General features: G+C 44.0%; 1 protein-coding gene across 1 annotated transcript in view; it reads left to right on the top strand.

The window, feature by feature from the left end:
- The first annotated feature begins 1,448 nt into the window (after window positions 1-1,448).
- CLASP1 (cytoplasmic linker associated protein 1) overlaps window positions 1,449-17,370 on the top strand; it is a 186,045-nt gene continuing 170,123 nt past the window's right edge. The window contains exons 1-2 of the mRNA XM_009274983.2: window positions 1,449-2,100; window positions 9,405-9,879. Of these exons, the coding sequence (XP_009273258.1) occupies window positions 9,685-9,879 (195 nt within the window). The 5' untranslated portion in view covers window positions 1,449-2,100; window positions 9,405-9,684. The remainder of the gene's footprint in view (window positions 2,101-9,404; window positions 9,880-17,370) is intronic.

Genomic DNA, 17,370 nt, shown 5'->3' with positions numbered 1-17,370 from the left:
AGCCTAACCAGGCCAGTCCCTGGTGCAGTGTTTGTGTTTCAGGTCTAAACTGAGGCCCTCTCTTTACACTTTGCTTATATATGCTTTAGATTCCAAGGTATTTCAGAAAGCCACATTCAGCCAACAATGATTTACTGAGGCAAAGATCTGATCAAAATGGGTCAGATTCTGACCTGTGTTTCAAGGTGATGCTGAGCAGAAGAGAGGAATCGCAGGTATGTGTCTCTGTTACATTGCAGGTGGTTTCTTAGCCTAGCAGTCTCTTAACTGCCACTAGCCCAATTCATGGTATTGTGAAACAAAACCACTTTCTGCTCCTCATTGTCCTGTGCTCCCTCTGCCCACTGTTTTATAAATCTTAAGTGTAGTGGTGGCTTTCTGCAATCCCTTGATGCCTGTGTTGGGGGATTTCTTCAGCCATCCGCTTATGTGCAGTTGCAAATTCCAGGCTGAATAGAATCTCCTTATGCCTGAGCACAGAGGGTAACCCTCCTTCCCCTCCCTGGAGCTGAACTGGTCCTAGGTGCTGATTAGGTGCTTTCTGTTGGCTCCTGTCAGCAGTTGAACTCCAGCTGCTGCTGGGAGTTCTGTCCTTGGCCAACAGTTTTCCATGAGGGCTGGCAGCCCTGGAGAATAGGGGTAGGCAAAGAGCCCTGTTTTGTCATACAGACAGGTTTGTGTTTAGAGTCACAGGGAGGAAGAGATGGACGTTAGCTTGGAGGCCTGAAGAGAGACCAAGAAAATAAACTTTTTCCAAACCCGTTGACTTACAAACTGCTGCTCTTGCATCCCATAGCCAGTCTATTCTCCTGCCTGAGTTCCTGCCTTGTTCAGTGTTGGGTGTCTGATTGGTTTTCATATCAGCAGCATCTTGGCATGACTTGTTGTCACAAGTATGCATGTAAGTCATTGTCTTAGAATTGGAGGTGCTTTTGTCTGTGGCTGTAGTATGTGCTTACCTGCCTGAGTTTCTTCTGTGAATGAACTTATTTGAGGTGTAGACTGCATGGAGTGGTTTTTCCCCTTCTTTACTCCCATATCACACACATTTTAAGATTGTTTTCTCAAAAACATATATGTGTATCTTAGACAATGTGGGGTGCAGAGGGAAGAAATCTTACTGAAAGGTGCTTAGTTGGACACTTGGTGTCCCTTGAGGGCTTGTACCCAAGGTATGATCTTGTGTATTAATTTTCCATTCCAATTTGTCATTTTACTACTAGCACTTGTCTCTCAAGTACTTGCTTCCAGGGTGGTTCTGGCTTGGACTTGTACACAAAAACTTACCTACTCTGTGTCATTAACCAGTTATACATCTTAAGGGATAACAAGGTCCTGGAGGATTTGTTGAGTATGGAATTTATATCAAACCCACTGATCCCTTTAAAACTAGATTATCCTGATCATCTAGCATGTGGTGGTATGTGTTTTTTTTTTTTTTTCCCCCAAGGTGTTATCTTGCTATCAGTTCCCACTGCCACTGGAGACTTGCTTTGCAGTGGCTTTGGGAAAGGCACTGAATTCTACCCTATTCCTGCCTGTAAAATAGGAGGTTCTTGATATTCTTCCACCTTTTTCTTCAACTGATGTACATTAAGAGATGCTTTCCATCTTCAGGACTAGCTAAATTAGTGATCTTAGCCTAAGGGACTTCATCTGTTGCAATACAAACAGAGATTAGAAGCTTCAGATGTGTGCTGTGAAGCCACTTGTCCTGCTAGTGATCTGGCAAGTGACGGGCCACCCTGCTCTAGTTCTCAGTAGTGTTCTACTTCCACACCTTGCTAAGTGTTTTATCCATGTGAGGCTACAGGTGAAAGTATCTTCTTTTCCTTTTCTTCCCATGTTTTTCCAGATGATTGTGGAGGAGAAGGTTAGGATGTGACTCTGGAAAGCTTTGTCCCGCGCTCATAGTTGCAGTAGGAAGGAGGCAGGATACCACCCTGATTCTTCTGGGATGCAGCATCACAGCCCCTCAGGGGATCTTGTGCACCCTTGGCTCTGACACCTTGCAGAGCTGGAAGTCATGGAGAGCCAGTGCTGTATAGTTTGCTGGCCAGGGTCCCGCAGGTGTCAGAGCTGGAGTCTACAGGCTGTAAGGTAAGGTTAGATCTCTAGAATGAGGGAGACAAGGGATATTTTTGTACATACAAACCCAAAACATAGGTACTATTCACAGAATAAAGTGTCATGAGGATAGTTCCCTCCCTCCCCTTGTGGTCCAGTAGGCTCTTAATAAACTGTAGTGTGATACCTTGGAACCATGAACTGAGATGCCTACAAGAGGGAGTCACACAGAGCAGCTCCTAACATTATAAGATTTTAATCTGCATCTCAGCACTCAAACTGTTAAAAAGGAGGGAAACCTTGAAAGCTCGTTCTAGATTTGTCCTTGGTCTCAGACAAAGTTAAAGCCAAACTAATTTCAGAGAGGGGTTGTATTAGGAAAACAAAGGATGTTAAAACTCATCTAATTTTCTACACTACTCTTGAAGGGTTACTCCCACTCTGTAAAGTGATTCCATTAGTGTAGGGTATCGGGGTCACATTGAGATGACCTGCAAGTCATCTTGATTTGCTGCGGCTTCATTACTGTGGAGATTTTTTGAAGATTGATGCCTCGATGAAATCGGTAGCTCTGTATGAGGTGTTCAGTTACTGAGGCACCAATGCAAACCTTTAGCGGAGGCATAAGAATTCCTGTTATCTGAAGCTTATCTCTCATCTTACCCAGGGTAGAGTAATGCAACTTTCACAGCTAGCAACTGTCCTAGAAGGATTGTGTGGGGCTAGAAGGCCTTAGTTTAGCTTAAGTCCTGGAAATCTTTAAGCCATCTTCATTCTAGAGATCTGCCTCGGTTTTCCTCATGGCAGTGAAGTTGTGCCCTGGTGTAGACTGGTTACTGTCTGTACTTTAAACACGAACCCCTTAATAAACTCCGAGCAAGTTTGAAGAACAGCTAATATTTAGCGGAGTTGTAGCAAGCCTTCAGCCAGACGTGGTTCTTCTGAGAGTGAACTCTCCACAACAGCAGGGAGTTTTACAAACGCTCCCTTAGTGTGGCCGGTGTAGTGGGAGGAGGAAGAAACCCTCCGTTGAAGACCTAATAATACTTCCAGCAAGGAGGCTGCATCCACATGGGCAGTACTTTGCTTATCAGCAAGGCTGTATCGGTGAGTACTAGAGGTGTGGGGGCTACTCTGTCTGCAGACAGTTAAAGTTACTGTATAGGGTGTGTGGAAGGAGTCTGTGCACAAAGTGCAGTCAGAGACACTTAGTACATCGAGATAAGCGCAGGGCTGTTGGGCTGTCCCATCAGCTAATTAGAAAAGCATGAGTTGTCAGGCTGGAAATCTAAGATACCATCTTTGGATTCGGGGGGTGTGTGTGTGTGTAGGCTCAACTACAAGGCAACACTGATTACTGATTTAAAACAATCACAGTGATTGTGCAGTATTCCCAGGCACTAAAGAAATGTTATTGCCTACTTACGGAGACAGGTGAACAAAAGGGAGAGCCCATCTGTCAGTTGCTGGGTGGGTGTCTCCTGCAAACTTCCTTTGGCTCCAGAAAAAGGTTGCTTTCTTTTTCAAGTAGGACACTTGATGTTTTACTTGCCACCTCGTTCTCTCAGAGGGTTTGAACAACTAAGAATACTTTGACCTTAGAGACTGTCAGTACAGCTGCTTTGTCCACTGCTACTCACATGTCGAGGGAAGAGTAGGTTTGATTGAGTGCTTAGTGAGTGTCACGCTTTGTAAAGGCCTGATACCAAATCCCCTCTGGGCAGGGGATAGCTGTACTGATTGAAGCAAAAATAGAGGAGAGCGAGTGGACAGAGGGCTGAGAATTTCCACCCTTCATGCAGAGCTGCAGTTTGACACTGCCTTGCTGATGAGATCTCCGTTTAGTCTTTGCAATAGGTGATTTCTAGGTGCTGTTCTAAGTGCTCTGAACTTCTTGCCCAAGGGGGCTTGGCTGGCAAACCCAATAGTTAAGTATTTACACTGCCCACCTTCCAGTAGCGGTGAACTGCTGCAGGTTTGATGCCTGGTAGCTTCTATACTTGAAAAATTGGTACATTTGGCTAGGGTGGAGATCTCCTGAAGGAGGAGAGGAGTTCTTTGTTGTGGAAAGTCAAGGTTCAAGGAAATGTCTGTCTAATGTACCTTGGACTAATTTTAAACTGACGTTTGTATGCAGTTAGGTCCTGAGACCTGTGAAGAAGGAGGCTTGTTGGTACAACTGTGTTGCTGTGTTATTTCTACAGCTGCTGGGCTACAGCTAACCATGTACAAAAAAAAAAGACACCAAAGAAGTGTTGTCATGTCTACAAATTAAGCTTACTGTCTGGAAGTAGGTACAGAGATACCTTCAGGAAGGTGGCTAGAAACTCTTGGTTACTGAGTGGCACTGGCTCTTGCCTACAGTGATTGTGAGTGGCAGCAATATTTTGTCTCTCTGCAAGCTTGTGTCTTGAGTTAGCTGTGTTAGAGCAGTTGACTGGGGAGGTTGCGGACTGCACTGGTTTGTTGGCAGATGAAGATGAAGGCCAACTGTATCCTGGGCTGCATCCAAAGAAGTGTGGCCAGCAGGTCGAGGGAGGTGATTCTGCCCCTCTGCTCTGGGGAGACCCCACCTGCAGTACTGTGTCCAGCTCTGGAGCCCCCAGCATAAGAAAGACACAGACCTGTTGGAACGGGTCCAGAGGAGGGCCATGAAAATGATCAGGGGGATGGAACACCTCTCCTATGAAGAAGGCTGAGAGTTGGGGTTGTTCAGCCTAGAGAAGAGAAGGCTTTGGGGAGACCTTCTTGCAGCCTCTCAGTACTTAAAGGGGGCTTATAAAAAAGATGGGGACAAACTTTTTAGCAGGGCCTGTTGTGACAGGACAAGGGGTAATGGCTTTAAACTAAAAGAGGGTAGATTCAGACTAGATATAAGGAAGACATTTTTTACGCTGAGGGTGGTGAAGCACTGGAACAGGTTGCGCAGAGAGGTGGTGGATGCCCCATCCCTGGGAACATTCAAGGTCAGGTTGGACGGGGATCTGAGCGACCTGATCTAGTGGAAGATGTCCCTGCTCATTGCAGGGGGGATGGACTAGATGACCTTTAAAGGTCCCTTCCAACCCAAACTATTCTATGATGGTGAAACATGACAAAGGTGATAACTCAGCCTGATGACTAGAGCAGAAAAGAGTGGGGCATAATTTTGTTGAATAGCTATATTGGAAGAGCTCCCAAGTATAGACAAGCCCCCGGGAGAGTAGTATTGCATTCTCTACATGCTTCAGGTTTCCTTCCTCATTGCAAGAGGAAGAAGATTTAAAATTTCCTGTAAAGTTACCTTAAGATAAAATCTTACTTGAGAATTGCAAATAACGCAGTTTCACTTAGTCTGGGGTCAGTGGGGTTCTCCTAAGCACTGAAAAAAGTTCATTGGCTTATGTACCCAGTTTAATGTTTCCATAGCATCTTGGGTAACAAGTATTTCCTTGTTACTGTTTGGATTGACTTATTCTACATGCTGAGCCAGTTGCTTTGCTGTGAATTGTACCAGCTTTTATGGTGTTAATGGTGGTAGTATCTACGCTGAGTAACTTTGGGCTGTTCAGTCTTTGTCAGCGTTCTCCTTTAAATTCATCATTTTGAGCTCCAAGCTGGCATTGAACTTAAAACCTCTTTAGTGGCTTTCTGTTGGATAGCTCTTGATGGAAAATTTAGGTGTTGCTGGCAGAGGCTTTGACTAAGCACATAGTTATGATGGCTTATTAGTGAAAGAGGGAACTTTATTTTTGCAGTGACAGAGTTGGGTGGTGGGGAAAATAGTTTTTTTCTCTTGGATCATCTTGTCTACATGTTGACATTATTTCAGACATAGCCTAGCCTGTCTCACTGAGTGCAAACCACAAGCCTAGTAGGAGGACTGGAGAAAACCCTTGCTTTAGAGCCTATATTTGCAGCCTTTCTCAAGGAGGAGCTCCAAACACAGGGCCCATGCTGCTGAGTTGTTTTGACTTCTGCATGACTGTGCTTCTGTGGGAGGAGGTTGTACTCAAAATCCTAGTCCTAAATTGTTTGTATCTTGTAACATTGGCTACCCGAAACACATGGCATTTAAATTCTGCAGGAATGGAAGTGGACCACTGGAGCTGAGACTGTGGACTTGTGTTTTCCAAAGCTTGTTATGTGGGGAGCATCTGCCCAGTTGATTTCAAACTTGATGGGATATGGCAGCCATATGCTTCATTGCCTGGGAGGCTCATTTTTTTGTCAGCTTGGGTCTTGGTTTTTCTCAGGTGGTATTTTTTCCACTTCCTCCTGTGAGGAAGTGGGGGAGTCAACAGACTTCCTAACATGTGTGGAAAAAGCTTTTTTTGCCCTTTTTTTTTTTAAAGTGCAACTTAAAAACCTGTTGGCTGGTAGATGCAAGCCAGCCTTAAGCCTTTCCTCTTGGCTTACTATTACTGTTTTCCCCAGGATTCAAAGGTATTTCTGGCTCTTCTCCCCTGTACGCGTTTGGTGATGGTGCCATAACGTATAGTGGATCTTTAGACTACAATCCTCAAGATTGTGACACAAATCTGTTCTATAGTGCACCATAATTTTTATCCTATGCCTTCCTTCACATGTTTAAAAAATGAGGAACTCAGAGAAATTTGTTTATATTAGTTTGCTTGTTTCTGTGCTTGTAGGCAGACTTACAAACTCTTAAATGAAAACCACATAGAAGAAAGACTTGAAACTTTGAATGTTCCTTTCTCATGGCAGTATGGCCAGCTAATGGTTTCTTGGATGTGTTGGGACTTGTCTATGTGTGAAGTTAATAAAAAATGGCTATTCTGTGGTAACTAACAGTCATTCACACCCTCCTGTAATCTGAATTTTCAAGTTTAAGCAAGTTCCACATTTCCATTTTAAAAGCAATTAGGGGACTTTCTTCACCATGTTCTATCCAGTTTAACAGAAGAGTCCCCTTTTGAACAGGTGTGCAGCTTCTGGAGTTCAGAAGTAAATCACACAGCTAACTTGAAAGGCTTCAGCTAGAACGTGGTAGCTGCTAAATATCACTTACCTGCCCCTTCTCCAGTAGCTCTCTGCTAGCAAGCTATCCAGTGAAATGCTACCCTACTGTCTGAAAAGCCTTCTGTTAGGTACTCAGAGACTCCTGTGTGTAGTACCATCTCACATAACTGGAGTGCCTTCAGCAAGGAGCAAGACCAGCCCATGCTAGAGGGCAGGGCAGGGGCCAATATTCAAAGGTACAGACAGGGAGACTCAGAGGAAGACTTCTGCTGCACTTGAAGCAGCCCTGTTTTTTGCCTGTGCTGCCATGGGTAGTTGGAGCCATGTTGTGAACCATTTTGGTTGAGGATGGGAAAGCTCAGAGCACTGCTTTCAGAGTTGGTGCTAAACTGAAACAAGTGAGAAACTGTAGCTTCAGCAATAAGAAAAGGCATGGCTTTCCTCTAGTTTGGAACCAATGTCTCTCTTTTAGAAAGAAAAAAGTTGTTATTCTAAGAGTATTGATTGGGGTGGTGTTGACAATTTTAGAATTTGAAGTCAAATTACTCTTGAAGTGACTTGAGGCAAAATGGTGAAAGTTTGGTATGTTCTTTAGACAGTTCAAGCTGGGGTAGTGGTCACAAGCAGTAAGCTGTCATGGCACTAACTTAAAGCCCTAGGTGCTGTGTGCAGTTGCAGCTAATGCTTCCTTGCTGCTCTGGAGGGTGAGGCTTTGCTGGTGAGGAGGGAGTTTAGTCTACAGGCATGCAAAATCCCTTCTGGCTGATGGTAGCATTTGCCAGGGAATTGGCTGAGGTGAGTCCCTGGATATTCAGAACCAGTTTTGATCTCTGTCAGCCAGCGGGAATTTCAACTGGCTGTCTGGAGCAGACAGACCTGCTCTCTAGGGACTCCTGCCTGATGAATAAGCAGTGCAGCCAGTGTGGGCAGCTGGGATATGTCTGGCAGCACTTGGGGGTTAGTGAAGCTCAGGACCTCAAGCCTCTGTGCTGCCTCTAGATGCTGTGTTTGGTATTGGTAAGATGTGGCAGTTTGTAAGTCTGGCCAAGGGAGGTGAGATAATGAACTGAAATAGTCTGCTGTGTGAGGTGTGCTTTTGTTCCCAGGCTAGGGTTCTTGTGTGCATCCCGTCTGCTGTCAGATCCACTTTGTTTTATTAAGACTTTTGTGAAGGCCTTATTTGCTCAAACAGAAGGTATTTAGATTTGCTGTCCCAGTGCTTCTAATTAGTGAACTTGTGCCTCCAGCTTCCTTCCAGTTGTTTACTGAACCAGGTGTCTGCTCCACAGCCTCTTCCCTTGCTCTGAGCTTGACCTGCTTTCCTCATGCTGGTGGAAAAAGTAGGGCAGATTTCTAGCTTTAGATATTATTAGATAGGAAACAAAAAGGCACTCTGGGTTTTTATCATCCCCTCCTAAAAGAGCTAACCTGTGATGAGGGAGTGCTTCAGGGAGCAGTATGGTGATGCTGGGAGCCTTGGTCTGTGGGTGGGTGGAGGACAGGCTTGGGGGTCTGCTCCCTGGCTGCCTGGAGGGATTTGTTTGGCTGCAGATGGAGGGACAAAAAGCTGCCGCTGGGTCCCTAATGAAGTCCTTGGACAGGAGAGTTTCTAGGGTTGAGGAACATAACCAAACCCCAGACATATAGCCATTTTTCTATACATAAGCCAAAAGCTTGCTTCACAGGTGATGCTGTGCCTCTAAGTGGCAGCGAAGTTTGGCCTAGCCTTTCTTGTGTATGGCCTTGGTTCTCAGGACACCACAGGTACTGTTGATTGAACTGTGTTTACACTATTGCACCAGGCCAGTGCTGTTTCCTGGGCCTGTGTAGTTGGGATATAATAGGATTCAGCCTGGAAACAGTTTGAGCACCTAGTTTTTGAAAACTGCTTGTTTTATGTTCCTGGAGCCCAGTGTTAGTGCTGTATCTTGCTGGCCAGCTGATGGATGGCATTGATTGCTGAAGGCCAACAGTCAAAACAGGATCCAGACCTCTTCCTGCTTTCACTTCTTAAAGCAGATGCGTTTTCCTGGTGACCTGCTTAAGGATTTTGTCTCTACCTTTGTGGGTGGATGGTGATGGTGGTAGCTGCAGTAATATTGATTACTAATCAGCTCTTACTTAAGCCCCAGATTTATTGTCTGTCACTAAGACTTCTAGGGTACTGATGGGTAACTGCTGTTGTAAAGAATAACCAAAGGTTTTTGTCCTGACCTACCTTGTCTGATTCCTTAAAATAGAACAATGCTGCTCGTATCCAGCTTATCACAGCTTCGCAGCTGTATATGAATAACCTATTTTGTGACATGCTTTCAATCTTTTTTTTCTCCAGTCTTAATTTAACCTATAATACTGTTCTTTTTCATTTCTTTCAGAATGGACTGCTGAATTGGGAATTATTGCAGACTCAACAGTACAGCACAGCTCGTTGCTTCATCTATTACTACTTATTTAAATTGGACTTTTAATATCCCGCCAGCTGCTGTTCACACACACATGGTGCATTGTTGCCATTCTCAGAATTGCATCTTTGAAACCCAGACCCTCAGTAACCTTCACTGAACAAAGAGGCGACCTCCTGCATATGTTTATAGAGGGATTTTTCAGACCTACTGCCCTCTAGCTTTCTTGCTGGTGCTGTATTTCTAAGACACTATGGAGCCCAGTATGGAGTACTGCTTATCGCAGGTGCTGCAGAAGGATGTTGGAAAGAGACTTCAGGTTGGCCAGGAATTGATAGATTACTTCTCAGATAAACAGAAGTCAGCTGATCTTGAACATGATCAGACTATGCTGGATAAAATGGTTGATGGACTGGCCACTTCTTGGGTAAATTCCAGCAATTATAAGGTAAGACTTGTCAGATGGAATGCGATTACAGTCAGAAATTTCAATGTCAAGTGCTACTTGATCTAAGTGAAAGTTGTATAGTAGACTTTCTAATATACTGTTCTGTAAGCTGATAATTGTGCTGAGTCAACCATTCCTGACCCATTTCTTGGTAGTTGATAGTCGATATGATATTGCGTATGCAGTAAGAATTCAGTAAATGAGGTTTTAATAAATGGATTTACATTGGGTGTTCATACTTTGTGATATCCTGGTTTCTTTGTGTACCTTGTTAGCTGGTGGCATGCTTTGATCATCCCAGTAGTTAGCAATGTTGATGATATCCTGCCATATTAAAAAAGTTTATAAAACTGCAAAAAGCATATATAAGCAGCAGAATTTTTCACTGTTATTAAATCTTGCTAGACTCTTTTTTCCTATTTTCCATGGGCAACTTAAGTACAATTGATCTTCTGCACTTAGCTCAGGAAAGGTAATGTGTGTGTGTGTGTATGTATGTTCTGTTGAATTTGACAGCGTTGCAATGACTTGATAGGACATGGAACTCCGCTGCCTTGTTATCCCTGTCACATTGCTTCCTCTCCTTACAGATCTTAGTGAGGAAGTCCTACCATTCATGCACTGTGGGAGTGGGGAGGGGTTCCCAGCTGTGGCTTGGAAAACTCCTGTCCTGGTCCCTTCACGAGGCACTCTGACAAGTCTAATAGAGTACTTAAGCTGTTGTATGGGATGTAATAGGAGACTTTGTTCCTTTCTGATAAGTCTGGAAAAATCTGAGAATTAGATTCTTCAGGAGCCGAGCCTGAAGATAATTAACTGAGAATTGTACTGGAGTTCTTTCCTGTAGAAGTGAAGGAGAGACTAGCCATATAGGTTGCAAGTGCTCTGGAGCTCAGCATCCTCAGATTAATTTAAACTACTTTTAACAGAAATTTTGACTGAGAAGTCATTGTGAGATTGCAGTGTATTGGTCAATGTGTTCTGCACAGTTGCATTTTTTTCCTCTTCATTTTTGTCAACAAGCAGCTGTGGTAGAAGCTGTTTGGCATGTAGGAACAAAAGAAAAAGAACCCAACCAACAAACTGCCAAAGCCAATACAGTCTCAATAGAGCATCCATTCTGGCGGAGCACATGAAGAAATCTTAGTTTGCTGTCATGAACAAGTGGTGTACATGTAACTGAGCACATTGCGTGTTCTTATTCCCCCTTTTCTTGCTAACTGGCTTTCTCTTACAGACTTCCATGATTCTCAATGGAAGGGTAATCCAAGCACAGTAAACTTGGAATTGTTACGAAATGTGCTGTTTGCATGGATTTTATGAAGTGATGTGGATCGCAGAGCTATGCATTACTTTGCAATTCCAGCATCATGCTTAGTTTGCAGAATTTTTTTTAGGATAACTTGTTCTCTTTTCCATCCCCCTTCCCGGTCTTTTGTCTGTTGAATTACACACTTAGAATGTTCACTCTGGTATTCATTCTCCAGTAACAAACTGGTGGCACTTCTGTACTGCCATGACTCTGTTCCAGAACTCATGCTGCTGAGCTGGCTGTTCATTAATGTGTGTGTTCTATAGATAGCATTTACTGTGTTTAAGTTTTAGTAAGCATAACAGACATGTCTCGGATGTCTGGAGAATGTTTTCTCAGTGAATGAGTATAATAGAGGATGTGAAGCCTTTGAGTGGGGCAAGCTGGCTACCTGGAGGTTAGTGATGTAGTGAGGTCTGCTTCAGTATCCAGCCAAGGCTTAGTGCATCATCATATATGCTAATCTCTTCCTTTTGTTCTAGTGCCTGCATCTGCGTTATTGTCGCCTTTCTTCTTGACTGCTTGTAGGGTAGGGATTCAGAAGCTCAGCTCTGTCTCGTGTGAGGGAGAACAGGGTAGCTGGTGTCATCTGATCCAGTTCATGGATTAGTGTAACAACCCTGAGAGTGAAAGGCCAAGCATCACTGCCCTAGAATAGCCACCTGGAGAGCTAAACTGCAGTTGTTTGGTCATGGTTGAAAAAGCCATTATATTTGCAGTCTGTTTCTCTGCTTACCTCACTCCTTTCATTTGAGAAAGTATCAGCTTAAAACAAAGATTGAGATCATCTGCATGATCTGAAACTTCCTAACACTTCAGTGATAAAGTGTGTGCTCTCAGAATTAGACTGGGTTTGAATAACAGACCCGTTATCTTGGGAGAGCGTCCAGTTGATTCATGGCTCCTGCTTGTCTAGGACTCTTCCAACCAAATGCTTGTGCTTATGTGTTACCACTGGGGAAACATCAGTGAACTGAAGAGAAGTGACATCTCTGAGGCAATTCAGTTCAGATTAAAAGGAGCCTCAATTGATGGCGAAATTACTGTGCCTTTACAGGGAGGGCTGTTGGCATACAAATTTGAGCTATGTAAGTCATGACCATCATTGACATTTTTAGGCTTTGGTGGCTTTTGTACATTGTTTCTATTTTAACCTGACACTATTTTGTGAAGTCCTTGACCTCAGCATTGGGATTGGAGACAATACAATCTTCTCTTTCAAGTGATGCAGCAAAAAAGCAATGACGGAGGAGGAAGAGAGGCTTCTCTTTCCATGGTGCTGTCCAAGCCTGTAAAAGCATCACGTGTGAGACAGTGAGACCTAACACACTTCTGATAGCACTCAGCACTCTGAAACTCTTCTAACAAATGGCCTTGTGACCTGGTCACTGATCCCTGCTTCATAACAGGCAGCTGCCTTAGGTGCAGAAGGCACCGGATAGTTCAGGATGCTTTTCAAGTCAAGGAAGCATGGGGGTTGTTATACGAAGCAAGGCACTGAGGTCCAGTGCAAGGCCATTTGCGTATCTATGCTTGCCAGGAGTGTGCTTGAACTGCACCCAAAAGGCATTGCCTGGCCTGCATTTTCTCAGCAGTACTTGTAGGTGGAAGACAAGAATGCTGCAGGGTGAAAAGATGATTTCTCTGAGAGCTCTTACTCTTCTCTGGAGCTCAGTTACTTAGAGCAGACAGCCTATGTTTGCATGGGCACTAGGAGTTGTGGGGTGTATTAGTGAGGTTGGGCTGGAGAAGGTATTGCAGGATGCTGCAGACCAAAGAAGAATCCTGCCTCTGCTCCATTTCTCCACGTGCTTTGTTTGTTTGGTCTGTGCTGTTTCAGGATGGTGGTTCTGCTGGACTCATTTCCTCCCCTGCTAAGCAAAAAAGAGAGTTATTTTGCAGAGCTTTGGATCCCTGAACAATAACTAAGGCCAGCACTGAGCTGTCTGTCTTGAGACATGCAGCAAAACAACACAGCAGTGTCAGGGCCTTCAGCATGTCCTCACAGCTTCGCAGCCCTATAGCAAGGGGAGAGAGCTGAAATAATCAGTAATTCCTTAGTGAACAATCTCAGTTTGAGCTGCTTGTGGCAGTATTTGGTAATGCCGCTGTTTGGCAAAATCTCCTGACTCATCTGTGGCCGATGTACCTTTCTCAGTACCCAGCCTATGATGTGCCATTGATGTTTCATTTTGAGGATGTAGACATCCATATGTCCAGGATCTTAAAGTAGTTTTCTACCAGTCTGATATTCCTAGAGGTGAACTGAGGGTGTTTAGCAGTGACCTGCTGTTGCCTGCTTCTCTGCAACAGGAGAATATTGTACCGTTGCCTCTATCTAGCAATGGGGATGAGGTCTCTTGCACCTTTCTCCTCCCTGTGATGTGTCATCTGTGCTGTTGGAGTTGAGGTTTGGAAGTGCCCTTGGTATTGCTGTAGCAATACCCAAGAGTGAACTCAGCTTAGAGATTTGGTGGTGACAGAGCCTTCAAGCAGGTTAGGGTCCATCAGATTGAAGAGAGGTTCTACTCAAAGTTTTTCATATTGCAGGGTGGTAGGAGAGGCCAGTTTGAAGTAAAATTGCGTGGGGGTTTGCAGTAAGGAACTGGATGAAACTTTTTGTGTTTTTCCTGCGCTTTGACAAGTAGTGATTTTTTTGGCGCTGCACTACTCTCACTGCACAGGCTGTGCTTGCCAAGGAGAGTATCTCACCCTTGCATGGGATGATCCCTTTGCTCCAGCGCAGCTTAATCTCTGTGAGGCTCTGTGCCCAGTAGCTCGTAGGACTGGGCTTTGCCTGTGAAAGGGGAGTTGGGAACTGACATGGTTAACAAACCCTGGTGGCTGAGGATACTTCCACTTAGCAGGGCCTCCTGGCTGAACAAGCAACGCTGTGCTGGTAGACCCAGTCTGTCAGGGTGAGAGTTGTGCAGGGCTGTGTCCTGAGCTTCGTTTGTGTTCATGTGTGCAGGACTTTAGATTTGATTTGTTTAGCTCCTAGTTGATTTTGCTACTTACAGTGACATCACATTCTTTAAAATAAAACGTATGGTGAGATGTTAGAGAAATTTTTTTATATGGTGAAATATTGCAGGAAAATTTTACTTCCCCTGACAAAAACTCCTAATAGCGTTAGAGAAAGCAGCCTTCCATTCTGATCTGTTTCTGAATATCAAGCATTACAAGAGCATGCTTCACTGAGCTGAAGAGAAATAAAACTTACATAAATTAGCTGGCTTTCTTAAACTGTGTATTGAATAATTTTCTCTGGCTTCGCTAATTGAAGGGTAGAACAGATGGTGCAGGCTTAGTTTAAAGTGGCATCCATTAGAGTTACTTAAGCTGATGAATGGTTGTTCACTATAAGCATACATTTGTTCTCTATACCATGTTTATTTTGGTTGAAATTTGGTGGAATAAATCCCAATTTAAGAAATAATTATCATGCATGGTTATGAGTTGATATGATAATTTGGTAAGTGTGTTTTGTTGAGTATTTAATGCACAGGGAAAAAAAGACTTCACCATCTGGGGAAGAAAAAAAAGACTTGTAAAGGGTTTCCAAGCAGGTGCTGTTAGCTGGTGAGTTTTGGGATGCTGGGGGTACATGAGGATTGGTACTGTACATACATTTAGCAGTTTCATCCCTGAAAACCTCTTTACCATGAAGCTGTAATTGCTAATAAAAAGGAATTAAATTAGTTTTGATGCCCAAAAGATATGAGAAATGGACTATGGAGGAAGAGTGATCTTGATCTGGACTTGCAAGTAGAGCCTGTTCCTTGCGTATGCCCATATTGCAAAAGATATCTTGGCAAAAACTGCTTCTGATGACTCCTCTTGTGGGGAGAAGAGCTATCATAGGAAGGGCTAAAGACTCATTGGGCTTGAACTGCATTTACAGAGTGTGCCCAGTCCTTGATTTTTAGGCTCCTGTGCTGGCATGCTCCTAATAAGTGGGTTTTCCTGCCTTACACTTACAAAAGAGCAGAGTTTTGGCTCCAGGATATCCAGTTTCCTGTAGGCATTGATGTTAATTCCCAGTCCAGCTGATGAGTCGTTTTTTCTTTGGCTCTGGTAGCTGGGCCTGCCTTTCCATCACTTACTGCTCTATGTGGTAATTTGATCAGATTATGGTGTGGCTCTTACCTATTTGGTATCAGCAGTATGGGGAGTGCCACAGAGGGTGCAATGCAGAATAGGAGACTTGTAGCAGCTGGGGTAGATCAAATTTAATACTAACTTCAGTCCTTTGTGTTCAGGACAGGAGAAAAATTAACTGCTGTAGCAAGTCAGCATTTAGAGTTTTCCTCTGGCTTTTTCTTAACACTTAAAAGGTAATAATGACTGGTTGTAGCAGGAAAGGTTGTCCTTTTCCAGCTGGGGTGGGAAGAACTGTAGTGGAGTAGTAATACTTTCTGGTTGTTTTATATACAATGTGGATGTGCTACTGGTTGCATAAAACAAACAAAAAGTTTGTGAGCCTCAGTGTACCAGACAACAGTATCTTTCAGTTGTTTACCAAAGTATTACGAAATCAAATATAAATAGTGAGAACCTACAGGATCCCAAGGGAGTGTGAAGAGCAGAGACCCAATGTTGAAATAAATAGGACAGAAGTTTGCTTCCATAGTGGCACATGCAAGGTCTGTCTAACTTGGCATCCTGTCTCTTGGTGGCTGGTAGTGGATGGTGAGAGATGAGTAGAAAAATGGGATACAAAATAAATGTCTCCCTTGCATATCCTTCTGGCTTGTAGAGATTTGAGCCCCTGATTTTGCTTTCTGACCAAATTTTTATTACATTCCCATAGGATTTTAGTGCTGGGACCGGCTCCGGGCAAGAGTGTTGTTTGTGGCTTTTTTTTTTAGAGCCGTTTTCTCTTGGGTGCTTGGTAGTGTGGCTGCCTCGGCATTGGCAAGGCCAAACAGGCTCTCAGCTGGGACTGAGAGTCTGGTCAACATGCAACAGACTGAAATATTGTGGTTACTAAATTGAGAGGATAAAGCTATTCCTTTAATGCTGGTGTAGTGTTTCAGTTGCAGCACTTCAGTGCTTGTCAGTAGGGTTTATTCAGAGGTCTAACACAGTTCGCTAGCTCTCGGGAAACCTTGGGTGTATTACTTGACTGCAGGCTGAGGGTCACAGCTGATGCATTGGTGGAAAAGGGAGATTATTGGGGATTTATTTCTGTGGGGATAAAGGCGTACTAATGCTATTGTACAGTGCCTTGTTGGGCCCTTCTGTGGCATGTGTTGTACAGTTCTAGCTGCCTGTCTGCAAGGAAGGAATTCAAGCTGGAACAGGTGCAGGGAAGGGCTAGTGTGGTGTTCAGGGGATTGGAGAGTCTGCCTAACTAGAGGAGACTAAAAGTTTGGCTTGTTTAGTTTACAGTATGAAGGCTGAGAGGGAATATGACTGCTGTCTATAAATACATCAGAGGGGGTGAACATCAGGGAGGGGAAAGAACTATTAGATCTAAAGGGCAAGGTTAGCACAAGAACGAACGGGTATAAACTGGCTGTGAGTAAATTTAGGCTGGATGTGAGATGAAAGTTGCCTGCAGCAAGAATGTTGGAAAACTCTTGGAGAGGAATAGATAAGGGCAAGACATCTATTTGGCTTTAGGATAGATCTTGTGATGATTTTGAATAGTTTATATACAATATAGAATAACAGGATTATGCACAGTGATAGGGAAAGTTCACTTCAGTCCTTTGTCTGCATGGTAGAACAGGTATGATACCGTGCCTGAAACTGCTCTAACACTGTGAATAAACACAAATACTTTAAAAAGTGTACTGGTTTTGGTCCTCGGAAATCCCAAAGTGACTTACAGAGACTGTGCGTGTTACCTGTGGATTAGAATTAGCAGTTGCTCATATGCATGTGTGATCTAGCTGCCCTCGTGTTTAGTAGGTAGCAGGGTGAGTAGGGGAGAATCCTCATTTTCCTTGACATGGTGACTCCTGCCTGAGGATCGTTGCCTGAACTGGAGGTTAGTTGCAGTGGTGGGTTTACAGGCATCTTGATTTTTTGCTAGTCTCTGAATGGCTCAGTGGAGTTCTGTTGTCCTCTTGATGCTAAAAGAAATACTTATCAACCTCCAGGGTCCCCCCACCCCTCCCACCCCCTGCTGGCTGGCGCGAAACCGGAGTCCCCCTCTCCGGGGGGGCGGG

Source organism: Aptenodytes forsteri, unplaced genomic scaffold, assembly GCF_000699145.1.
Source record: "Aptenodytes forsteri isolate BGI_AS27 unplaced genomic scaffold, ASM69914v1 Scaffold255, whole genome shotgun sequence".
Classification (NCBI taxonomy): domain Eukaryota; kingdom Metazoa; phylum Chordata; class Aves; order Sphenisciformes; family Spheniscidae; genus Aptenodytes; species Aptenodytes forsteri.
Note: the sequence above shows the minus strand (reverse complement) of the source record. Positions and strands in the feature narration are given on the sequence as shown.